The sequence below is a fragment of the Plectropomus leopardus genome, chromosome 18 (assembly GCF_008729295.1).
Source record: "Plectropomus leopardus isolate mb chromosome 18, YSFRI_Pleo_2.0, whole genome shotgun sequence".
Taxonomy (NCBI): domain Eukaryota; kingdom Metazoa; phylum Chordata; class Actinopteri; order Perciformes; family Serranidae; genus Plectropomus; species Plectropomus leopardus.
In genome coordinates, this window is record NC_056480.1 from 16,913,593 (window position 1) to 16,940,807 (window position 27,215).

The window sequence follows — 27,215 nt, forward strand, 5'->3', positions numbered from 1 at the left end:
AGAGCAAAGAGTCAAAAAATGGCTGGTCCCATAACTTACCAGGAAAGCCATGAGGCATGTTGGTTTTGTCATGCTGGGAATATCAGTCCTGCAGCTAAAACAACAAGGGTATAACAACAAAAAAATGGTTGTAAGGTGTTGACTGACTTATAGACAAAATATTTTTACAACACTTTACTTTATATAGGAAAGGGTTTTAAGATGATACTTAATATATAATACATTTCTCTAAAGTAAAACCAAACATGTTTTTAAGCTACCAGATGCCTTGAAATTGTTCCTTATTGTGTACCACCCTGTCACATATCAGACATTTTTAGTATTTTTATCATTTATTATTAAATATGATGCAGTGATTCCATGTCAGCCACAATAGTCCATAATAACTTAAACACACGCGCATGTCCATTGTGGACACGATGGCACCATGAAAACAGCAACACAAGAACAGGGAAAGCATGGCAGAAAAGCTGGACAAACTGTTTTAATGAATTGTCCACAGGTTACACTATGATTTAATGAATTAATGAGTGAAATGTTCATTTGTTTAATAATTAAAAAACAAAACAAAACAAAAACATGAGTGCACCATTTTACCTTACCAGCTGTCCCATTTTACCTGAGGTAGGTTTTCTCTGTGTTTAGACACACACATTTTCTAAATGATGTTTCTTAACAACATATTTTCTTCATAGAAATGTAGCAGAGAATCATAACAAGTTATAAAAAGTAACACCAAAAGTTTTATGTTGTTTTATTGGTAATCTACTCAGTTTCTGGCCTATATGAATTGATTTTCAATTTTAAAAAAAGTAGGCCTATGATTTCTTTTTGAGGAATCTTTTTTTAATATTAAACAAATTATAATAATAACAATCATTATTCCTACTCGACATACATGTTGTAAATTGACCTTTGCTGTGAAATTAATCAAAGATATACCCTGTGAAGAAAATGAAGACGTGGATGATCCTTTGCAAATTCCCCATATTTTCGAAATAAAATTAAAAAAAAAAAAAAAACACTTCTGGTTTTCTTGCCTTTCCTGTCCTTGGGCGCTGAGCCCTGCAGACGACCACCGGAGCAGAGGAGTCCCCCTGCCACAGATCAAGCCACCGGGGCCTTGAACCTGACCCTTCAGGACCATCTAGGGCGAGCTTGTCACATTGCATCCCCGCTGGCGCATTGTTGCCCGCAGGAGCTCCTCAATGGGCTTGAGGGAGATAGATAGTGTGGCCGTCCATCCAATAAACCGCCTCTCTCCCCTCTCCGATCCCCGTGGTGCTCCCGGTTTTGACACAGGAGACAAAACCCGCGGAGAGGACTATGAATGGTAAAGCACCGAGGAGGCCGAGGGAGAGCAAAAAGGAGGCGGTGTGCCTTTGTAGTCGGGGAGGAGGAATGCGGAAATGTCCCCGCTCCGTGTCAAACCTCTCTGAAGGGGGTCAGGCCACATTCAGCCGGCGTGGGAAAGCCAGGCAGAGACGGAGCTCACACAGGAGAGCGGGGCTCCAGTTTGCATGGGCCTATCCGGGGATATATGGAAGAAAAAAGAAGAAGAAAGAAAGGAGAAAATCCAAAGAGGAGCGTGGTTTTTGGAGGGCTGTATCACGCGTTTGCCTTTGTCCTATGACCCCCCAATCTTACACCCCCCTCCTCCACCACCCCCCACACACAAAGTTGCAGTGAGAGTGTATGTGTGAGTTTTCGTACAACCCTCCACCACCACCTCCTCCTTCTCCTCCTCCCTTGTTTGAGTGTCTCTGCTGGGCTGGTGCAGTCTGAGGGATGGGGGATTAGAGCTTGCACCGTCCAACTACCTGTGTGGCCCCCGCATGGAGGACAGTGGACAGGGATGATTGCAGGACATTTTATCCGATGCCTCCTCAACATTTTATCGGACATGCCGACGTTACGACATTTTATTGACAACACAAACCAAGGTAAACACTGAAAAGAGGGGATATTTGTCCATAATTGTGTGCCAAAAATTGTATTTAAGAGGCTAGAAATGTTGCTTTGCAGTCCAATATCATTTTAAAAACGCAAAAGAGCAACTCCCGAACTTGCTAGAATTTAAATTAGTCTATTTGGGTGCACGCACAATTAAATTAGAAAAAATTCGGGGAAGCTATCCAAGCTAATAAAAACACCTTTAAAACTCTGCCACTGCACTATTGTATACATTTATAACGATTTCGGGTGTGAACGTTGAGTTTTATGGGGTTTTAAATGGACTGTTGCTGTAGGAAGTTCAGACAATGCAATCAGTAGACAGCCACGTGCTCGCCAAGTTTGTGTCGCCTCAAACAAACTTTGATAAAACGGGACACGAGAGGAATTGCCATGTTATTTTGCTAACTTTAAACAGCTCGCTGTTTACGGTTTGTGCTTTCTTTTTTGCGTGTTCTCTTTAAATGTTTAATTTCCTTTAACAGAGTGAGACAGCCCACATGCGCATAACTTCAACAGCACTGCATGTGGGGTGAATCTGTGAGTGCGCGAGGCTGTTTATCTGGTGCAAACCTACTTTAAAATGAGGCTAATTTGAATTATTTTACATTGTGTTAGTGGTAGGAGGACATGAGTTGTTATGCGTAATAGGAGGAGGAGTGGAAGTTGGGACGCAACGGGGCTCTTGTGTTGATAGTCGGAATAAAACATGATGACAGTCCTGTTATTGCCTACCTGGAGCACAGTTTGACCAAATCTGACAAAGATGGTGTCTTCCTCCATCTGTGTCTCCCTGTCATCTAGGCATTGCATGTGCCAACTTTTTTCTGTGAATATGCCTTTGTGAGAAAACTCTCTGGCTCGTCACCCTCGCCGGGATTCCCCGCAATATTTTCAACAAGAGAGGAGAAAAAAAATCTGCAAAAATGGACAAAGAAAGTACTGGTACTCAATATGAACCTGTGGCCGAGATTGGAGAAGGCGCTTATGGAAAAGTGTACAAAGCGAGAGATTTGAAGAACGGGGGACGCTTTGTAGCCCTAAAAAGAGTTCGTGTCCAGACGGAGGAAGAGGGGATGCCTCTCTCCACCATCCGGGAGGTGGCGGTACTGAGGCAGCTTGAAGCTTTTGAGCACCCCAATGTTGTCAGGTAAGTGAGGGGACAGGTGGGTGCTCTGTCTGTGTCTGTCTGTCTCTTTGTCTCTTTGTCTCTCTCTCTCTCTCTCTCTCTCTCTCTCTCTCTCTCTCTCTTTGTGTCTGTGTTTTTCTTTAATTGGTGGGCAAAGTATACAACTATTTTACTAAAGTCAAAGTATAGATGCTCCTTGTAAAATATTACTCCAGTACTAGTGGAAGTTGCTGAGTTACATTACTGCTTGAGTTAAAGTGCAGGAGTAGGCCTACTTGCTTATGAAAATACATAAAGCCTTCAGATATAACTTTTGTTGCTTCTGTTGTGCAACATTTAATTCAGAATTTAATGTTGCACAAAAGAACAACCAAATAAACTGTAGTAAAATTGGTTTGCTATCAGCCTGCGCAATTCCGCTGGCCTCCGTGTATGATCTCGCGTGAAAAATGGAGGATTGATTTACGGCACAAAAGGAAGTGCTTCAACCATTGCACACAGCCGGAAGAGAACTGTGCTTCTTGTTTTCCCAGGTTCTGCACTGGCTTTCTGCAGTAAAGGAGTAGTTTTGCAGTGAATGAGCAATTTTGCAGCGGACACTATTGTCCACACGAGTAGTAGATTAGAATTGCAAAGTGTGAGCACTTTTCTAAATGGATTAATGTGTAAAGTTAACGACCAACTGTTTGATTGTTATTTGTCGAAACATAAAAGCTTTGCTTATTTCAAACCACACCAAATGCGTTTTATCCTCAGTCAAAGCTCACAGCAACATATTGCATATGTTTTGACAGCATTTCATAGTCTATCGATTAAGCAATTTCCCATTTTCGATTAAATTATTAATGATTAATAGATTAAGTGTGATCACCCCTATAATGGATCGATGGATTCATAGGCCGATCTGTTTGTGATGTCACTGTAGGGAATATGAAATGAACGCCAGATTATCTGAGAAATTATTATAATATATGCTTTAAATGTTGGTATAGTTTGGTGAAAAGCTGCCACATAGCTAAAATCTTGCAACAATCTTGCATATATAACCGTTACCCTGCAATTCAAACATATATTTTGGCTGGATTTTTTTATTTCTTGAAGCAACTGAATGTAGGTGACTCAGGACGAACGGAGGCCATAGCAACGGTAAAAAATCAAGTAATGCAAGGTTACTTTAGTTTTAAAACAAATAAAATGGAACTATCTAAAATTATTACCATATCACTTCACCTCATCAGGGAACATGTTCTTACTTCTCACTTCAGTGTTGCGTATATCGATGATGTTTATTGTTTATCACTTGTCTGTGGATAGTTGCTAAGCTCTGAGGAAACCTGAAAGCGATCCTCCTAGTATTTGCCACAGTGGCGCTTCAAAAAGTTGAAAAGGTATCACTTTTCACTTAAAGTAAGTACCTGAGAAAAATCTCAACACACTGTTGTGTATCGTCACAAAACACTTACAGAACCTAACGACTTTAAAACAACCTCTACTTGCTTGTAGAGCCTGCAGATTGGAAAGCTTATTGAATACTGTTCACATCCTGTAGAAACGTCCTCAGAAACACAAATGCACAAAAGGACCACCATTGTCACTTTTATATATTTAACACCTCCCCCCACCCAACCGTCGCACAGTATTTTGACACAGCTCTGACAGTATGCTTACATAAGAATCAATGGTTGATTTAAGACTGTGTTTTAGTTGACCAAAACACAACAAAAAACACAAAACCAAACAAAAACCAAAAAAAAAAAAAATGACAGAAAAGAAACTGCAGTTCTTGTTTGTCTCTGTTTACCTCTCCTCCTCTCTAACTGTCTCTACTGACGAGCTGCCCAATCAGAGTAGTGCTTGTGCGAGGTAGAGGTACGGGAACACCACCAAAACAAACAAACCACATGCAGAACTGCATGGTCATAGTTTATGTACACTTTGCACTTTAGAAAAGAAAGGAAAAAAAATCCACTGCTGACCTCAAAGCAATTGTAACGAGTAACGATAGTCTTCGCAGAAATGTAGCGGAGTCAAAGAACAATATTTGTCTTTCAGATGCAGTGGTGCGAAAGTAATACGTTTCCCCCCAAAGTATACCCAAGTAAAGTACAGATACTCAAAAAACTGTACTTAAGTGCAGTACATGAGTAAATGTACTTAGTTTTTCTCCACCACTGTCAGTGTTTGAGAGAAAGACACACGCTACTTCCTTTTCAATGGTCTCTGATGGCAACCATGCTGCCTCATATGACCTTTAAGTTACACTCATACTCGTCCACTGTTTTTGCAGCGCAGGTCCTCTTCTTTAACTGTTTTCTGCTGACAACGTGAAAATATTGGTTGCATAACAATTTGCCACGTGCTGCCACTGTTAGCAGGCAGTAGATGCACACCTGTCACATCATAACTTTCTCCACTGTCATTGTTGTCTATGTTGTTGGTGTCCTGTTTTGTATGATGCACCTGGAGATCATCATTATTTATTGGCTCCAATGGCATTGATCCGCCTTATACGCTTTCCTCTAAAGAAATGTATCCCCGCTCAGCTTTAGAAATAAGTCATCTCTGCCAAAAAGATGAGACATCCTTACAAACTCGTGGCTTTCCACCACAAGAAAGGGCTCTGGATTGCAGAATGAATGTGAAATATGGTATGCGCTTTCTTAAATGCGTACTTTTAATGCATAATGCTTGCAAAAGAGATCATGATGTATAGAGGTAAAGAAAGATAGATAGAGGTATAGAAAGCGTTATTGTCATTGTACAGGATACAGTGAAATCTGGAGTGGCACTCCTGATCAGTGCAGTTCAAATACATGATTAAACAAGACACAGGCGGGTAAAATACAGCACACATATTGCACCCAAAGTAACCCATTCTCCATATAATACATACCACACTCAGTGGTAAAATAGTGCAAATATGAAAAAAGAGCAAATAAGAGATAATGGCAGAGGTAGATTGCACCGATGCTTATTGCACTAAAATATATATTGTGGCCTGGGGAGATGTGTTCTAGCAACGAGACCGGCTGTTTATATAAAATATAAACTAGCAAATAGATCGGTATTTTAGGGAGCCAGTCTCACTAAAGAAAACTGTGACAGGACAGATGAGTATCAATTAATGCTGCACAGTTAACCCCCGCTCCCCCCAACAATATTTAGTGTGAAACATGGAATCGTACAACCATAACAAAAGGTAGCTCAAACAATCAATATTGAGCTTTGGACATGTCTTGAGTGCTACCTGGTGTAAATACACAGCTCATGTTGCCTAAGAGAGTTCAAGACATGCTAGGTGGAAATGGAGGTCACAGTAAATATTTACAATTTCAGCCTGATGAGGTTGTTTTATTCTGAAATAATTGCATTTTTGATTCTGTTTACTGGTTGTATGGTCATTATAACCTTGCTAGAATAAAGTTCAAAGTGGCCTAAGACGTTTGCACAGTTTTTTTATATATATATATATATATATATATATATATATATTTATTTATACATGAATATTTTAGATATTCAGTGTTAGTGTGTGATCATCAGCACTGATCAATGCTGTCAAAACGCCCTTAAGTAAGACACTGACAGCTGAGTTACTGTAAGTCAGACTGGATTTAGTGACTATAGCCATTTTAAAGACAGCCCAGTCAGTAGTCCTCTCTGCTCTGCACACAGGGGCCATTTTCTTTCAGTTTTGTAATGAATTGTTCACTCAGGTCAGTAGTCACATACTGCGTCATATGTTGGCACAGCCAAAGTCTGACCTTGGTACGTGTTTTTTTATTATGGAATATTGTGTGCTTTGGGATTGAAGGGGAAGCTCTAAATGGACGTTTTCAGAAGCATGGTTAGTGCCCTTGTGCCTCTAACAATAATTCCCCTGCGTATAAATGAATAATAGAGGATAATGGTTATGGTTTTCTCTTAATGGGATCACAATGGGCTTTGGTCTCACTTGAAGACAAGTACGTCAGAGGTTATGAAGTTTTCTAAGCTCAGTTTTATATCGTGGTCGAACACACTTTGTGCAACACTGTGAAAGCATGAGTTTAAATAATACTCAGTAGCATTTGTTGCAATAAATCAGTTCAAGAATGCAAACCATCGGCTCTTCAGGAACTTCACCATCCTTCAGTTTAGCCAACCAGCATAGCAAAGCAGCTCAGGCCAGGAAGGGTGCATTGTGGACCTTCTGTGTGACTCCAGGCAACCCCTGGATGTTTGTAATGAGGCCCATTATTCATTCCATATGTTCAGTGTCTGCTGAGAGCCCCCATTGTAGCGCAACAATCGAGCTGTGAGGGGCGTTTAACCCCAGCGCTTGGAGAGGAGGGTGCCGTCTATTCTGTGACATCATGCACAGTACTAATACCTTGAATGAATCGCCTCTCACTCACTGCACTGACTGCAGCGTTTCCAAGTACGCTGATTACAAGAGTGTTGGCAAGGACGCACGATGCCTCGTTGGATAGGAATGAAAGCATTTCCGGAGAGATTTAGTCATTTCTTCCCATGCCTCGATTTTAAACGGCTTATGTAGATTAGCCAGTTTGAATTATAGCAGCACATGCTCTGAAAATAATATCAAAATATTGACATGACACTGAGTATGATCACTATGAATTTGTTCTCTGAGGTGTCAGTATTTACTCTGATCTCATTCATGTTTGAAGTTGGTATCCAGTGGTTGTAACATGACTTGAAAGCTTTAAAGAACACTTATTTGGTTACTGTCATTTAAATTAATGAGCAAGTTGTATCACTAATTGTTTCATTAGGTCAGTATATGATTGTAGATGAAAATCTAGTCAAAGTAAAATCATCTCTTGTGTTCTGTAGCCTACAAATTTAAACTTACTTTACAAAACACATTAGCCACTTCATCGGCTCACATTCACTTAAAGGTAATAACCACATATTTTTAAGATAATGTAATTACAGTAACCCTACATAACGTGTCTGATGGAGATCCATCACGGCTCACGTTGTCTCCTGTGTTGTTGTGATGAAACATGCTGCCTCTGCGGCTACAGACCGGGTCCGCTTGACTTCCCATAGAGCATCAGGAGTTGTCATAGTGCTGGTTGAGGAATGCTGCTTGTGGTCCCCTGCTCTTTGAAGAGGACATACTGGATAGCTTTTTTCAGCTTTTCACCAAAGCCTGCTTTGGCAGGTCTGCCGACATAATCTGGATTCTTGGCCTTAGTTTGTTGCTAAGTGAAACCCAGCCTTAAGCGCTGGTGTTTGGGAGTTGATCTTAAAAAGCTTTGCGTAGAAGTAGTTTTTCAGAGTAACCCGACGCAACATTATGTTGGTGTCCTGCAGCACATAATATTTCTGCTCTCCAGGCATCTTCATTTTATCTCAAAAGTTTTTATACAAAACCAGGTGCAGAAAGTTTAGATTGAGGTTCTTGGCCTAAGATTTAAAGTGCCAGAATGGATGGTGCTTTCCTGACTGACCACAGAGCAGATTTGTTTACCTCATAGCTGTTGAGCATTTATTTGAAATGTGTCTTGTTTTAGCTGCATCATAAGACTGCTATCTTGTGCAGACATTTGAACTTAGCAGGAAATACACAGGCATAGCCAACAACATTAATGAAGGCTCCATTACATTAAGATGTTCCAGTTAGTCACAAGTTATTATTATTGTCATCAGTTACACCTGTTTGACATGTCTTTTTTGCTGTGTATGAAAGAACTGACTTGCCATTAAGTGCACTCTATATACTTCAGTATAATATATGAGTGTCCATGTGTAAATTGTATGCTATATAGAGTGCATTTAAAATCTTGTACAGTGGAACCAAAAATGTTGTCTCCATAAAAATGGTATTAAAAAGTCAATGCAATGATTTGCCTTGACCAGATTCATTCAATAGTGCTCCTGCCATGACAGTCTGAAATCTCAGCTAAGTGTTAGTTTTCAAGGACACGGGGAAGGATTGAAATAATAGATTCATGTAAACCGTGCCAACATGACGAAAAAAAAGATATTTGGTCTTATAAGTGGGAGTCAGGAGCTTTGTTGCAGCATGCTAAGCAGACTGGACTCCATTAAATCAATTGTATTGATCTCCTCCACCTGTTCCTCTTGCTTCTAGGTTGTTTGATGTGTGTACAGTCTCTCGGACTGACCGAGAAACCAAACTCACTCTGGTCTTTGAGCATGTGGATCAGGACCTGACCACCTACCTGGAAAAGGCCCCTGACCCTGGAGTACCACCTGAGACCATCAAGGTAACCATCACCATTGTTATCTTAAGTCCCTTTCTCCCTTGACAAAAAACAAAACAAGCAAAAAAAAAGGCAACAACAATTGACCAGTTGACTCTGAAGTAGTCACTTGGATTTAATGGCTCCAGATCTGCTAGACTCTGATAGGCAGCGTTGAGAGTATGACACTTGAGTGGACGCGCTAATTTTTACACCTTTTCTGGAGCGGTGCTTTAAGGCGCTGCCAAAATTTTTTCCCGTATCCATTCAAGCAGTACTTGAACATCAATCCGACACCAAGTCAAAAGCAGTTTCACTGACATCCATGCTGCTTTCTACTGTTTCCTAACCTAGTTTTCTGGCGTGTTTGTGTGTTTGATATTAACTTAGATATTTAAAAAATGAAAAATTGATATTATGCTAATAAATCACACATGATAATTTCATGTAAAGAACCCAGCTCCTCTTCAAAAATGTGTTTCTTTTGTCTCCCTTCCACAACACCAACAGACTACTGATTCACTATTCATTAAGTGTTATTGCTCTTTTTGAATAATTTCTGACAGTTTTAGACGTACTCTTAAGCTCAAGACGATTGTATTTTGAGAGTCATTCATTTGCCAAAGAAAGAGACAAAATGCACGATAAACAAAGTTACAGATGAATTTGACTGACAGCATTACTACAATTGTAATGATTTATTTTTCTTGTGATTTTATATTGTGATAATATAATAATCCACGGCAGAGCTGTTTGTTGTGAGTGAAATTCCTATGCTTCACTGTTAAAAACATCAGTGAGGAATAAATAGTTAACCCTTTGAAACCTGGATAGACATCACTTTTACTGTGCTGCATTCAGATGCTTCTCACAAGTATTGATTCCTTTCAGAAACATGGGAAAACATGTTAATCAGCAAGTTTGCAAGAATTGACCCTCAAATTGCAAGAAATCAATAGATTAAGATAATCATTTTTAAAAAAGGAAAGGAAAAATATTCACAAAACTGGATTTATAATAATCATAATTATATATTTTAAATTATTTTAGAGAATGATTATAATCTATAAGCAGTTTTTTCAGGTCAGCTTTTTACTGTCATGTTTTTAGTTAGAGGTTTCTCTTTTTGCTAATTTTCAGGTATTTTTTCGTACTTTTTACTAATTTCTTGCTAAGTTGTGGTCATTTCTTAAGTTGCTCATTGCCTACTTCCCATGTCTGAAAGAAATTAAGCTATTTTTCCCAGTTTTAAAAGGTTTAGTATTTCTAGGCAAATTTCAAAAACATGTAAGAATGTAATTCAAAATGGTATTTACAGAAATGAAATACATATGAAGTGATTTGCTAATACTCTGTGGCTTGAACACCACATGACCACAGCCGTGTCCGTATGGTACTGAATGAGTTTTCTTGGCCAGAGACGCAGAGGACAGAGTGCAGTCCCCTCCAACATCAGAGGTAGCGGAGCATTTTGAAGGGCAGCACATGTGGCAGATGGGCTCCAAATTAGAGGCTCCCTGCCTTCTCTATTTTCACTCTGCCCTTTCTCTCCAAGTTTACACTGCATCACAGATGGAGACAGAGGAAAAATGTGTGTGAGAAGCTAGACTTTAAAACAGTTCTTTTGTGTTAAAAAAAAATAAGAGTGCTCATTTTAATGCTAACAACTGTACTTCACAATAGTTAAATCTGTGTACCAACAATTCTGAATCACCACCACTATCAATTTCTCCCATTAAATAAATCCACTGAGTGTCCATTTACACTTTGCCAAAAGGTCGGAAATGGATGTGTAGCCAGCTCCTTTCCTCTGTAACTGCCCTCTTTTATTTTATTCTTTCCCACACTCTTACCTTTTTAAAATTGTCTTTATCGCGTTTCACCCCAAGGTCTGTAAAGTATCGTGTACAATATTGGAGAAATCTGCTATCTCTATTTTTGGATAGAGGGGCCTCCGAGTTTAAAGTGTCATATTTGAAACAGAGAAGTTGTGGAAGCTAGAGTAACCGTTGGTTTTCACCCCGGGCTGGGTTTATGTGTGAAAGTTTTGTGTCGAGCTGTAATGTTGGTGGGATGCTGTGCAAGCGTAGACGAGTCAGGTAGATCACACCTGAGGCTTTCCCATGGTTTTTACTGAAGCTGATACAGTTTGTGCTGCTGTAGTTGCTACAGATATCTCAGTGCAGTGATGATTGCGTTGATCATGTCCTCAGGCTCTGATTATTGTACTTCTACTGTACATGAATATGGTTATCAATTAGTTGCATTTTTGGGCCACTATTTATGATTGTTTTCGTTGTCCACTGTTTTTTTTCCTTGATGAATCAAATAATTGTTTGGTGTATAAACTGTCCGAAAATGATGAAACATGTTGATCAGTGTTTTCCAAAGCCCAATATGATGTCTTCAAATGTTTTGCTTTGTCCACAACCCAAAGGTATGCAGTTTACTGTCAAAAAGAGTAAAGAAAATATTTACATTTAAGAAGCTGGAATAAGAAAAATTGGACTTTAAATTTTTTTTTTAACTTCTTAAACTGATTAATCAATTTTCAAATTACTTGACAATTTATTTAATAATTGACAGCTAATTCGTCATTTGAGTCAATTTCCAGGCATTTCTCAAGTGTGAGGACTTTGTTTTGTTGTTTTATGTCCGTAAGGATATGAATATCTCTAACCCAAAACGTACACGTCACCTCAGCATTGTTTCTGATTTTTTTAAATACAAGAGAATTAATTTAGAAAAGAAATGGGATTTAAAGAAGTTATTTACAGTGCTAGTAGTTGTAGCCAAATTACTGTTTATTCAGGAATGGATTTGATAATACAATCAATTTTATGTCAGACTCTTAGGTCCATATCAATACAAACAATAAATAACAAAACAAAACCTATCAATAATTGACTCTGGAGCTTAAACAAAAAAATGAATCAATTACTCAATCAACAGAAAATTAAAAATTTTGATAATGAATTCATCAGTATTGTAATTTGGCTTGGCTAGTAATCATTAGTTGCAGCCATAATTCATTGATGTTCTCCATCTGAAGGCAAAAGTGTTTATAGCTGATCTGCTCTGGGGGCAGGACGAAAAGCTTGCTGTCATACAAAGCGGTGAGACGCATTAATTGTTCGAATGGAGACAGTGCAAACTCAATCTCCTCAAAGGCGTTCACATGTTGCACTTGATTGTAATCGTAAAAACAGAAATAAGCAGTTGTGTGAAGATAAAAAAAAAAACTTTAGGTAGTTGAAAAGGCGGCTAGTCGCTATGCGAGGTGGGTTTGTTTGTCAGATTGTCAGTTTTGGATAACAAATTGTTGTCCGCAGCCCCCTGCCAGTTCCAACGGTGGAAAAGTTTGAGGAGGAGGTTTCCGTTTTGTTTGAAGCATACTGACCCCTTAAGGCACCCCTCCTGCTTTAGCTTTCTCCCAACATCCATACAGCTGGAGCCCTCTGGGGACAAAAGGACAATGATGGAGTGACGAGATGACAGAGGCACCATCCCCTGTTATTTCTAGGACAGTGGACACTGCACAGTAACCCCCAACTGCCCCCCTTCACAGCAACTTAATTTGCGCCTGGCTATACCAGATGACACCAGATAATGAATCCCAAATTTACCATACCTGAACCAATCTTATGAAACACTTACCTATTTGAGATTTCGCTCTCAACCAAAGAAAACATTAACTCTCTGCCAAATACCCTGAACCAAAAACAACAGGCATTTGTCCTTTCCTCAAACCCAATCTACCCCCAGCACCAGACACCCCACCCTGCCCCAGCCTGTCCATTTCAGCCCCCACCCTCCACCACCCACTCAGCCTTCCTCAGACTCAAGACCCACCACATGGTCATTGATGAAAGAGGTCCTCCTCCAGGAATCAAATGAGCTGGAAGGACATCAAGGAGCCGGGCTGCCCCAGCCTCAGTGCTCCTCAGCCGGGCCAGCGCTTGGGCCTCACCCACCCTCCTCCACCGCCATCGTCCAAGCTTCCACAACTCCATTCTCTGGGCCCATAAAGGGGGAGGTTAATGAAGCATGGGGAGGGAATTACACTAACGCTAACCGGCAGATGTCCCATATTGTGCCTAGCTACAATAAACAATATGGCTGCCTCTGGTGCATTAGCATTAGAAAAGGAGGCGCACTCAGAAAGCCATGTTTTGACTGCATCTTGCAGAGGGCTGACTACTTTTTTTTCCTGGTCCTCCTGCTTTTTTTTCAGGGTCAGATCTGTTGCCTTTTTGTGCGATTTTTGTTTCCTCTTAGCCAAGTAGTTTTGGGGGTTTCTGAAGGTCGAAGTGCTGCCAGTTGAAGACAGTTATGTGTTGAGCAACTCTTGTGAGTCTTATTGCTGCTGAAATCAACTTGGTGTGAGAGGAGGAGATGCCTCACCGCTGCCGTCTATGCCTCTTACGCTCTTAAACTGTGTGGCGGTATTAACTTGGCTATTATAATTTCTAATATTTCCCTGTTGGCAATTGCAAGTTATGCTGTTGAACATAGCTGGAATATTTTTCATTACTCAGTGTGTTGTGAGAGTAATTGATACAGCAGAGAAGATGGCACTGAGGCCAAGGGGGCCAAGATTGTTTGTGTATTTGTCCAAGAGTCACACTTCTGAGATAATTAGTGTTTACTAGGAAATGCTGCTGAAAGGAAGCATGATGAAATGGCTATTTAAAGCAGAGAGGAACTGATGGGGGGGCATGCTATTGTGTCAGCCCCCCTCCACGCACACACACCCACACACACGCAAAATAACCAACTGCCTGCCTCTATCCTATGGCCCTGTCTGTCTGCTGCCCTCCACGCTGGGTCATGGCTGGATGGAGATGTAGAAAGGAAGGTCTGTTTATGCATCCTGCCTGCCCTTGGTCAGAGGGCACACACACACACACACACACACACGCACACATACATGTGCATGGGTACTACACACTGAGGTGCACATAAACAAATGGAAATGTAGATGCACACATATTATGTTAACACACACCCAGAGGGACACCCAGTTTGTGTGTACACAAACACACACACACACACACACACACATCACTCCCCATCTCCACAGCATTGTGTGGGGCGTCCTGTCTCCTCCTCTATGGCCAGCACAGCAGCCAGCACAGCAGCCAGCCCCGCGCCGTTTGCTAATGTTTTCTGCTTGAGTGTGCAGACCCCTTTGACTCACTCACCAGCTGGTCGGCCAGTGAATAGAGCTGCGGGCTCAGGTCCATGTCACTTGTGAGGTCCTGGCGGAGGCTTTTGGGGGTGTGCTTAGGGGGCATGTGTGTGTGTATAGGAGGGAGTGTGTGTGTGTTTTGGAGGGATGGGGGTGGGGGGTGGGGGATTGTACAACCAAGGATGCAACACACCACCACTAGCATCAGAGCATTTTACTTTACAAAGGTTCATCTCCATGTTGCCTCCTTTACCTCATCTAATTTTCAAACAGACTAAATAATTGTGGACAGGGTTCATACAAGGTGCTTCAATTCGACACTCACAAATTTAAGTCCTGACTACTTTGAAAATCAGACAGTTTTTAACTTGATCCTTGTGAAAGTACTTGAATCTAATTGAGATGAGAACAGACTGAAAAGACATTTAAATAAATGTATTAGGTAACTGTTTTAAACTAGGAAGCAAATGAAATAAATAGTCAGCTGTGGTTGCAACAATTTGCTCTTCCAGTATTGGTTCAAGTTGATGGTAAACTACAGTAAATAGTCAGCACCAGGATGTTTAGCCTGCAAAACACTCACACTGGAGCAGTGTTAGCCTTTAGCAGTAGTTTTGAGCCATAATTTGGCAGTAAAAAAGCAGAATTTTATCAATATTAACCAGAGTTGAGAACCTGGTGACATGTCTTTGCTCCATTTAGTAATTTGCACAATTTTCTTGCAATAGATGGTTGTGGAGAAAATAATTTAACCCTTGAAGACAGAAATGAGTGCTTGAAAAAGTATTTAAAAGTTCTTGATTATTGGATTACATTTTTACCTGCATGAACACTATTTTATTTGGTCTTAAGCTGTAACAGCTCTTTCTAGACTTAATTTTATCAACAACAACTCGTGATATCTCTGCCAAAACCACCCGGCCACAATCCCTTGTAATGACTTGTTATTTGTTTACAGGTGCGGGACCTGTTTGAGAGTATTTCGGTTTGAAAAGAACAAGTCTCAGCTAGTTCCTTACTTAGTTCATCTGTGTTATTTTTGCTAGTGTGTCATGGATGCAGTGCCTTTAGCCATTTCTGAGGTCAGCTTTTGGGCATAAAAAGAGAACGAGCGCCAATTAACTCGAGCAGGACAGCTGCTGAGAAACAGAGGTCCATGCTTGTACAGAGCAGAGCCTCTCTCTGTCTCTATCGTGTGTGTGCGTTTGTGTGTGTCAGTTATCAAACATCTGCCACAGTCGACAAGAAAAGACACAGGCCTCCTCTAGTTAACTCCCTCCGTACCACAATGTCTCAGTCTTTATACTTAACTTCTCGCTGCAGGGTCTTGTCATTCAGGTCTTTTGTTGCCTGGATTGAAAGAGGAATGAATTCAAATGTTGTTGTAGACGTGTGGGGTCATGAAGCCATCTGCCTTTCACATTTGACAAGGACAATTAAGGTTAATCTTTTTTAAAATCAAATTCATGAGTTGAAATTCAATTATTCTGAGCAGAATATTAAAAATCTAATCAAACTGCAAACGTGGTCTGTGCTGCTAGCTCAATGTCATCAACGTTGTTTTTAGTCTTTACTTATTAAAGGGACAGTACATCCAAAAATCAATACTACTTTTTCTTCTTCTTACCTGTAGTGGTATTTATTAATCTAGATCTTTGTTTATGTAAGTTGCGAAGTGTTTGAGATCTCGGCTGTAGAGATGTCTGCCTGCTCTCGAGTATACTGGGTGGCACTCAGCTTGCGGCACTCAAAGCACCAAAAAAACTAAAACCACTGCACTTTGAAAAAATTCAACAGTGATGTCTCTTTCCAGAAATCATTGCCCAGTCACTCAAGATAATCCACTTACCTTGTTTTGAGCAGTTTTATGTAGGAACTATTTTCTTTCTACCAAACTACACCCGCCTATGGTACCACTGTGACGAAGGACGCAAGCATCTACTCATGGACAAGGGGCTTGTAACAGCACAAGATATAGAAATGAATGGCGTCCTCGGTAGAACTATAACATTAGCTCGCCCTGTGGTGCTAGGTGAACTAGCAGAAGATGCACGCTTCCTTCTGCGTGGTGATAACATTGGTGGTTGTAGTTCAGTAGAAAAATAAAATCATGAAACTGCTCCCAACAAGGTGTGTGGATTACCTTGACCAATCAGATCATAATTTTTAGAAAGAGACATTGCTGTTTAGTTTTTCAAAAGTATTTTTTTGGCACTCTGAGCCCCACATGCCGAGTGCCATTTAGTTCCATTATATTCAATAGAAGGCAGACATCTCTAAGTCCGCAATCTCCAACACTCAGCAACTCAGATCAAAAGAATCTAGATTGGGGTATCGGCGGCTTAGTGGATAGAGCAGGCACGCCATGTACAGAGGCTGAGTCCTCACCGCAGCGGTCGCGGTCTCGACTCCGGTCTCAGCCCTTTGCTACATATCGTCCCCTCTCTCTCCCCCTTTCTCACATACACTTTCCTATAAAATAAAGGTGAAAAAGCCCAAAAATATATTTTAAAAAAAGGAATCTAGATTGATTAATAGCACTACAGGTCAGAGGAAAATATGATTTTTTATTTTTAGAGTGAACTGTCCCTTTAAATTTTGTCATGACTCCCTTCTTGTAAAGTTTAGATCATCAGCTCCGCTGTATCAATTTTGTGTCCTTGTCATGTTTACCCCAGAGGATAAGACGACCAATTGATTGATCGGCCGTTTGTTGTTCTATACAGGCGCCATATCGATGTAACGCAGATCATGCTCCGAGGGGCTGGACTTCTTGTTTTTTATTCGTCTTTTTTATCTGGTGATCTGCGTATTAGGGTTACCTTCTTCAGCTATTACCTTCTTGTTAGATTATTCTTGTAATAGGAATTGCAATTCCCATCCACCACTTTAAACTTTGTTCCTAGTCCGTTTAAGGAGATTACCGCGATATAAAGCTTAGAATCACTCAAATAAAACACCAAGATACCCAACAAAAAAAAATATACATCAGTCACCAATTAACCACACACCCCTAAAAACACATCGTATTAAACATCACGAATCACCACGTTTTTTTTTTTTTTTTTCATATAAGCACCCCAGACCCTTTTACCCTTTACTTTCGTAATAAATCTCCTATTTTTTTTTCTTTCATTACAATATCCCAGCGTCAAATCTTAAAAGCGCGTAATTCTTCGTACACTTAAAGCCTGTAACTTTTTTTCAAATTGCAAACACCCGCACGAATTTTTTTAGAAAATTTTTTTTGAATATAAACTCCACAACCCCTTTTTTTTTTATTTTGTTACGTCGAAGCTACTTCCCGAGTCTAATAAGTTGTGATTCAACCCAAAGAGACATGAGGTCATTTTGTGTATCTGAAAACTGGAACATCTGAGCTGAAACTTATATCTATACGATAAAAATGCAACATGTATCTGTAACCTCCTTACAGACACCGTGTGTGCAGTGTGGCTGGTGTAATACCCACCTGACCCAGCAGGAGGAGCTGGTCCCCCCCACTTTGTTCTTTCCGTTTTGTTGTCTTACAGGATATGATGTACCAGCTGCTCCAGGGGCTGGACTTCCTGCACTCACACCGCGTGGTTCACCGTGACCTGAAGCCCCAGAATATCCTGGTCACCAGCGGAGGACAGATCAAACTGGCTGACTTTGGTCTAGCCCGCATCTACAGCTTCCAGATGGCGCTCACCTCCGTGGTGAGTTCTGTTGTCCATATTTCTATACTCAGTAGGGCACATCAAACAGTTCCTTACAACAGAGTGACTCAAAACAAACACTCCAACACACTGTGAGTCCACAGGTTCACAACTGGTGAACAGAGATCTAAAAGTGGGTCACAGGATATTTTAACTGGGTCATAGACATGAATAGACTTGGATAGGGGACATTACATGATCTAATGTATTGGTTTGTGATGCCATGTGGAGTAAAATCCCTGATGCAAATAGAGCTGGGCTCTATTGTACCTGTTTACTTATGCTAAGCATTAGGTAATATATCTGCGTCCTTATTATTGTGTTCTAAATCTCCATGACTTACTGTACCTCTTACTACTGCTTTTGGTACAAGATAGACCCCCTATTAGTAGAAAACCATGCAATCTTATAAGGTACTTTCATAAAAGTTACAGGTATATAATTCAAGATTTTCCATAAAAAAAAAAATATGCGGACTCATACCAAAATAATTCCTCTCTAATAAAAGTGTGGCAGTGTATTTTCTTATTTTGCTGTTTTCGGGACATTCCTGGGCATAGCATGTGGGTGAAGTTGGGACTTTATAAAAACATAGCGACCAGTTGCCCGATCATAAGCAGTACGCATAGAAGAGGCGCCTACGACGGAGGAAGCGCATCAAAAACAAAAAATGCAAGTAATACCAAATGAGAGTGGATTTGGGGACAAAGGAGTAGAAGCACTGCTGGGTCTTTGTAGTGGTCATATCCGGGTGCTCTTTGGATACTTCAGGTACACTGTGTTAATTCCATCTTGTAAAGGGCTAATTGCATGGGTGAAGAATTCCATATAATAGATATAAAATGCAAGTCTCCTTCAGTCCAACAGCAGACAGTTACCCTGATGAAGACCTGCGTGTTATAACACGTCTGTCTTTTTAGTTAATGTGGACATGTAAATAAAAGGCATTTTAGTTTTTCCTCAAAGCCTGCAGTGTGCCTTGGATTGTTTTTGAAACTGGCATTTTATGTTTATTGATTTTTTGAGAGTATACTTCACCTATGCAATGTACCCTTCACAAGAAAAAAGACAGTGAATCTGATATTTACTTTTCACTTTTGCTGGAGATATTGTTTTCAAACAGTAAGCAACAATTCCTGCATAGTATACATATAAAACTAAAAAACATTTAGTTTTATATTTAACCAGTTTTGTAAAGCTTGTAATGCTTTTTCTTTTAAAGTAAACACAGCAAAAAATGGAGCAAAAACCCCAACATGCAAAGAAAAGTACCTGCAAAAACAAGTAAGAGAGCTAGAACTCACCGATGAAACTTGTGAAATCCTTTTTTTTTCTCAGACCCCACGCTTCCATTTGTTACTCCATTATTTATAAATTTCTTCTTTTTTTTCAAACAATTATACTACATAACTGAAAAAAAAACACATTTCAGGAGCAACATCAACAATCAACGCAGTGCAGGTGTGCATGTCTGTACGCATGCATGTTTCTGCACATTGTGTCATTGCAAATTAATATTTTTGTGCACCACTCATGCCGTCATTCTCATTAAGGTTTTTTCAAGGACACACACACACACACACACAAACACACACACACACACACACACACACACACACACACACTGCCTTGAACTACCCTCCCATCCCCAGAGATTTAGATGAAAAGCTTCTAATGTGATGTCGCGGGCACTTACAGGGCATCAGCGGGTAGCTCTGCAGCACTGGGCCAAATGATAGAGTTTCTCTGTGTAAAGTGAGAGCCAAGGGCCCCCCTGGTCTGTCTCAGGAATCCCTCAGTGGCTGTTGCAGACAGGGATGGGACAGACGAGGAGAGACAGACACCCCTCCCTTTCCACTGTCGGTACTTTGATGTCCAACTGTTGAGCTCTGGACTCTGATGACCAGATAAAGTAGAGAGGGAGACTGAAAGGAGTCTTTGGATGAGCTCGAAATAGTGAGAGATGAGACTTTTAAGATTAAGGTAGCCAGCACCAGTAGCTCAGTACCTTGTTATAAGCGGGAGTGTTTTCTGATCTGCTTCACATCCACACAGATTTATGCACGCTTTAAAGCCTTTTTAGCTTTTAGCTCCTTCACTAATCAGCCTCTCCAGTCTGGGCCTCTCAGGTTCATATGGGTTTGGATATTGTCCGTTTATTTTATGTTAGTCTTGTCAAAGATGAATTTCAGTTTTGCGTTACTCATTTTTATATGTTTTTTTTTCATTGAAGATTTATTTTAGCGCAGGCCTTCTCACCGATTTGCAAAGCATTTACAAGTTGTGATGTTTTATTGTGGAGGTGTCAAACAGCTAGAAGTGTAAATAGTGACATATACTCACACAGAGGTGAATGCATTGAAACAGACGGACAAAAATACCATGTAAAATCAGTTAACAGTTAACAGTACTCACCCAGTCTGCTGATGAGGCACCAGAGTGATAGGAAGGAGGATGAGTGTTGTTGGTAAAGTCATGCAACTGCAAACTTTTTTTTTTTTTTCATTATGCCAAGTTAGCAACGCTCATGGGAACTTAAGCTAGGGTCATCCAGTCGTGCAGCATCTGCCCATCTAAGGTAAATATAAACAAACTTTGGGAAAGAATGCAAACTTTTATTCTGCTCTCAGCAGCTGAATAGATTGAAAAATGCATCTGTGCCATTCTGACTGCACAACCACAGATGAACAGGCCTGTGGACACAAGCAGGTGCTCCTCCCCTCTATAGCTGACGTATATGTATTGTTCTTCTTAACACTTTGATGATTTAAAAAACTATTTTAAAATAAGATGATAACAAATATAAAAGCAATTTATGAACGCCAGTGTGTGTGTATATGAATATTTGGGACTAAGGAGAACATAGAATATACGTATATTTTGTTTTCTTTCTTTCATTTTCGTTGTGTAAATCTAAAGAGAACAGTACAAAAATGTCCATATAGAAAGCGTGCGATAAGCTAAGGCTCCAGCCGACACCCTTTCGGTCAACAAACTCGCTTTGATTTATCACTGATCAAAAGTAATGACTAATTATTTATTTTTTATTTTTTCGTGTGTGTCTATTTGAGTTTTACAGGTTTAAAAATGACAGAAATAAAACCAAATTAACATCAGGAAAAGTAGTCACTGCGGGCTATTTGAACATGTTTATCAGACAAATATTGTGCTACTCATGAAGAATAAACCTGTCTCGAAGGTGTCGTGAGACTAAGCTAAGCCACATTGCAGATAATTTAAAGATTATTTAGGCTCTAAAGTAATATACTGTCAGTCTCATCAATGAGGTTTTAAAGATTTTAATATGAGTTGATTGATCATTTTAATCGCTGTTAATTGAAACATAGCGATGAGGTTATTGATAACAAGTTAACAGAAGCTTAATCTCCTTTCCTGCACCAGTTATTAGTAAATACTGATAAATGTCTGTGCAAGACATGTCAGGACAGATTGTTGCCGGTTGTGACTGAGTTTCAAATGTTTTTTTCCTCTAAGCTTTCTCTCTGAGTAATGTGTGATTGTAGTTCAGACCTTAAACTGTAATTTCTCAGCATGAAGGGGTTTTGTATGAGTCAGATAAAACTGTCAGTGTTTCCTCCAGTTATTTTTATAATTTACTATTGAAATTATTAATAATACAAAGTTAACACTCAGAGAAAGACGTACCTAACCATACAATTTACATAGTGTTGTACAATATTCAGTGTGTTCGTGTTTTCACTGCAGGTCTTGTCCTTGTGTGAAAGTTATACTTTTTTTTATACTACATTTATGACTGCATGGGGAGACTTTTGTAAAGAGTAGAATACTCACTGGGAATTCACCTTTAGATACGAAAGAAGATTATCAAGTCCCCGAAAGTACTCAGGCACACACAGAGGCTCTTACTGTGTGTAACACACTCATTTTCTTTCTTGGTTATTCAGATTGGGCCACAAAAATGACATGGAGGGTGTGTGTGTGCGTGTGTGTGTGTGCGTGCGTGCGTGCGTGTGTGTGTGTGTGTGTGTGTGTGTGTGTGTGTGTGTGTGTGTGTGTGTGCGCGTGTGCGCGAGCGCGTGCGTGCGTGCGTGTGTTTGTCCGTGCGTGTGTTTGTCCGTGCGTGTTTTGGTGCACGTATGCGCTGGAGCGAAGTGAGCACGTGATCTTTGGTTCTAGTTGTGTGTTCCCGTGTCTGGAATCCCCCTATCAGTCCAACACACACACAATCTCCACTCATCCATTCAGTATTTCCTCTTGCTAATAAAAGCAGATAATCTACACTGTATGCAGCGCACATGTACACAAATACACAGAGCGTTTAAGAGGATCTTCCCCTTTGCCCCACAGAACAGCAGTTGCTTATTTAGTCACCTAATGCCGTTACTGGCAGACAGATGGGCTTTGGAGAACTGCTGTTGCTTAAGCGAACAAGACACTTATCTCTCACTTTCAAAGTGATTCATTTAGCACTTCTAGAATGACAAGATGGCTGAAGTGAGCATTTGCATAAAGTCGTCAAAAAGAGTCCCCAGCTCCTCTTTTTTTTTCCCTGTGTCACTAACTGCAAGAAGCACTGTCGTACTTTCTGCTGATGATTTACCAGCATTGCTTGAACTTCTCTTTTTGTGATGAATTTGCTTTCTCACCTAGCAACACAGCGGGTTGTTAATGTGTCATTGACAAAAAATGTGGTTTGTGTGCGTGTGTACACAATGTGTGTTATGGAGTCTGGGTGCATTTGCACATGCATGGTTGCGTGTGACTGATGGCCCCATCGGCATCACCCACCTACCATGTTGCACATATTTCACCCTCCCCAAAAGAGAGAGAGAGAGCAAGAGAGCAGGAGGGAGACCACCCATTAGGTTGGTACTGGGGTCCAGATTAGGCTGCCCCTGGCAGTCCCTGGAGGTCCGTTTCTTTGTTGATGGTTTTTTAATGACCCCAGTCTGGCTACAGGCTCATTGTACTGCCTTGAGTGACAGGCAGATGGGAAAAGCTGATGGGTTAATCTGACATGCCAGAAAAGAGTGGAGAAGGGTCTTTTTTTCTGTCCATCTCATTGAGATCCCATTTCTACCAAAACGCTTCAAGGAAAAAGCATTTCTTTTGATGTTTGAATTTGGTATAAATGCTACAGCAAAATACAAACGAGCCTGCAGTGTTACTGAGATTGTTTTGTGAAGTCAGTGTTAAAACGTGACTTATTAACATCAGAATACTGTTACAGGATTTGGGTGCATTTCATCACAGCAAGATGAATAACAAGTTAGAAGAAACCTTCATTGCCTGACATGGGCCCATCTGATCCTAAAACGTCCTAAGTAAAACATACTAAGTAGGGTGTTCTGACAAGGGGTGTAAATCATGTTACCATATTATGCTGACTCTTTGAACAACAATATAATAATAGTTAATATCACAAAGTCTGCCATGATACTATTTCAATTAGATTAAATTCAGGTGCCTGTGATTGATATGAGATAATTTCAGTAAATGCTGTTGCTAGAAATTTTTGAATGTTTAGGAGGGAGGTGTGCTAGGACGGAAATAGTGACACAGACGTTCCTTGGGAACTTCACAATGAAAGCATATCTTATACTCCTTTTCCACCAAAATTAGCATGTGCATGTGGGTTTTTTAAACATGGGTATATCTGCTAAAATAGGCCATAGACTGCTTGCCCATTGCCAGTAGAGCAGAACTGTGTACACAGCTCTGCAGCAGATGAGTATGCCTTTTTGTGTGTGTGCGCGTGTGTGCATGCATGCGTGCGTGTATCACGTTTGATGCCACGAACAGGCTGGAAAACAGGTTAACAGTAGAAAGCAGCATGGATGGAGGAAAACTTTGCTGCTTCTCTTTATATGTTACTTACTTACTCAGTCTCTCTTTCAAACTCGGTGCAGACTCATTAGGATTGATGTTTTGGTGCTCCTTAGGTGTGGGATGAACAGTAATAAGTGGCAGCATGTCATTGCATCTCACTGTTGAAGGGGCTAAAAATAGCACAATCACCTGGGTCTTGTGTTTCCATCAATGTTGATTGGCGCTGCAGGTGATGAATACCTGTGATGACTGCAGGGTCATTTGATGTGGATGTGAATGCTGATTGTGCATATTCCCATTGCATTTAAAAGCCAGATATTAGCGGTGTTAGTAGTTTTTTTGTGCAGTGGGAAAGAAGCTTTAATAATGATATGTATTGATGTTTTCAGTTTGTATCAATAATATTGGATCATTGAGCATTGTATCAATATATTGATCCAGATCAATGTATAATTCTTACCTCACTGTCTCTCAATTTACTGGGAGAGTTCATTTATGTTTTGACATGAAAAAAGTCCTGTTAGTGAGGTTAGAACTATCACTGTTTTGGTCACATGCACCACTGCCGCAAACGTTTTCCTGAAAACTATAACTGTTCACCTTGGACGGAGTTTTCAGATCAAATGCAGTTTGCGTGTCGACGAAAGTCTGAAAAACACTGAAAAAGTTACATTTTCAAATATACATGTGTACATGTGGATTATGCAGGAACATTTAGCTTCATCTACGCCTCCCAGTGGTAGGATAAGATCCTTTGTGACTGTGGCTCCCTCTCTGGAAGTGACAGAGGAGTAAAGGTTAGGTTGGGAGTTGGTTTTTAGAAGATAACCTCCAGTGACCTAACTGTGGGGATCTTTTCATCTTCACCAGCCACATATTGGCAACCATCATAGTACAAGGCTGACAGGATGGTCCCATGAAACCCATTAGCTTCCACTCTCATGCATGTCATGTGCATGTTGTTACCTGTCAAATTAGATTTGGAAAACTTGAGGGGAATGCTACCAGACCTTTGTGTCAGCCACGGTGTTGAACTTGCATTTTTTTTGTTCAAAACCAAAATAAACTGGTGCAAATGTTATTTTGTCTCGCATCTGTGCTTATCTTAAGTGAGTCTGTTATTGAGTTACACAATAGCCAAAAGGAATTTTATGACACTTCGAGCCAGGGCCTTTGTAGTCATTCCAGTGAAATAATTTCCTTTTTAAACTACCCTTTTTAAAAATAGTATCATCTAACACCGCCTGTACAGTCTGTCAGTTTCCTGTAAACTGTTGTTGGTGACACACAGAGGAGTGAAAGTGTTACCTGATCGAAGGTATTTTCCCAATTCTTCCCCCTAGTTCCTCTGCTTATAGCCCTCCCACTACGTTTACCCGAATAAGACACCCATATCTCAGACGACATTAAACAAATTGAAACCAGATTTCCTGCCTGCGCTCAAACAGCAGACAGGCTTTTACGTTACAAAGCTTTCAAGAGCAGTCCGATTCTTCAGTCTGGATTTTTATTTTCACTTTGAGAAGTGTTTTCTATTTTTGGGTCCTTGTTTGACTCAAAGTTAGAACCTGTGGCTGTCAGTGAGGGGAAAGTGTAGATTGGTGTGTTCTCACTTATCACAAGTTATGATAATCTTACAAGATAGTGTTGCAGATAAGATGTTGTTAAGTCTGCAAATCACTTGCTTCTTGATGATGGCTCTTTTGGCCCATATTTAAAATAAAGCTTTATCTATTAAAAAGTTTGAAGACAATGATTTTTAGAAAATGTCTTTGCAAAACAAGCGGCCTCGGGTAGGGCCTGCCACTAACAATTAATTTCTTTATCAATTAATATGCCCAGTATTTTCTTGATTAATGGTTTTGTCATTAAAAAGTAAAAAAAATATATAGTGAAAATGACCATTGTAATTTCCCAGACCCCAAGGTGACATCTTTAAAGTGTATGCTTTATTTGAGCAACAGTCCAAAAATCCAAACTATTGAAGTCATTATCATGTTTGACCACAAAAGCGTCACATTTTCACATTTAAGAGCCATGCAACCAGCAATTTTTTTGGGGTTTTTTTGCCTAAAAAAATAACTGGAAATAATAATTTTAAAAAAACGACTGGATCGTTTAGTGACCAAATCAGTTGCCAATTAATTTATTGTTCGACTTATCTATTAATCGACTGATTGTTGCAGCTCTACTCTCGGGACTTGCATAATAATTAAACTATGCCATACATGTAAGAATCAGTAGTGCACTGTCACTAGTCGTGCAAAAGAGTTCAGCTGCTGAAACTGAAATTTCTCAGTGATGACCAAGGATGAACTGGACAGTTGTGTGTGTCTGTGATTCTCTTCTTTTGCCAGACAATGTGTTTCTACTCTGGACCGACAGAAAGGCAGGCAGGCAGGCAGGCAGCAGCATGGAGAGGAAGGAGGGGGAAAACCCTTGCACTGCACGAAGGAGAGCACGTGCAGCGCACTCTGGGAATGTTTAGATATCTCCTCAAACAGCTCCGCATGGGAAAAAAAGGAAAAGTCATCCTCTATGCTTTGACTGCAGCCGGCTGGAGCAAAGGGGCTGGCCCCAATTTGACATAAGCAAACGTGCGCGCGCGCGCGCACACACACATACACACACACACAGAGTTTACACACACATATATGAACAGGGTAATACTGTACACACATTTAAAGGCAGACAGTCACATTGTTATTAATGTTTGCACATGCACAGTGCAGGTTATATTTAATTATTATTATATTTAATTTTTTTTGTGTGTGCCCCCCATTAAGTGTGTCTGAAAGAGCAACAGTAGCACGCACGCACACACGCACACACACACACACACACACACACACACACACACGCACACACACACTCCTCTGCACTTCACAGCATTAATTGTTGATGGTCTCTTGGCAGTGCTCCAGGTGGGGAAAAGGGGTCCTGACCGGTGTGTGTGGTGCATGAGCACACAGCCGCACACACCGGCATCTGGATATTAAAGCCTTGTCTGTACCAGCAACGGCAAGAGGAAGAGGAGGGAAAAAAAGAGAAAAAATTACAGCATATATCAGGAATTTTCCAGCTAATGATGTGCGGATGTGGTAGCACTAGGGAGAGAGAGCCACTGACTGTGCTGTCTTTGTTTCGCTCGCCGAGGGCCCCATGCTGCATTCCTGTACACTGTGCATACTTTGGCAACAGTTGTAGTGGCC

General features: G+C 40.4%; 1 protein-coding gene across 2 annotated transcripts in view; it reads left to right on the forward strand.

The window, feature by feature from the left end:
* The first annotated feature begins 1,699 nt into the window (after positions 1-1,699).
* The window catches only part of cdk6 (cyclin-dependent kinase 6), a 45,873-nt gene continuing 20,357 nt past the window's right edge, over positions 1,700-27,215 (forward strand). Inside the window, exons 1-4 of one of the 2 annotated variants that reach the window (XM_042506936.1) lie at positions 1,700-1,943; positions 2,758-3,103; positions 9,189-9,324; positions 18,025-18,192. In XM_042506936.1, the coding sequence (XP_042362870.1) occupies positions 2,880-3,103; positions 9,189-9,324; positions 18,025-18,192 (528 nt within the window). In that variant the 5' untranslated portion in view covers positions 1,700-1,943; positions 2,758-2,879. Of the gene's footprint in view, positions 1,944-1,963; positions 3,104-9,188; positions 9,325-18,024; positions 18,193-27,215 lie in introns of those variants that run through there. The other variant, XM_042506938.1, reaches the window with a different exon arrangement.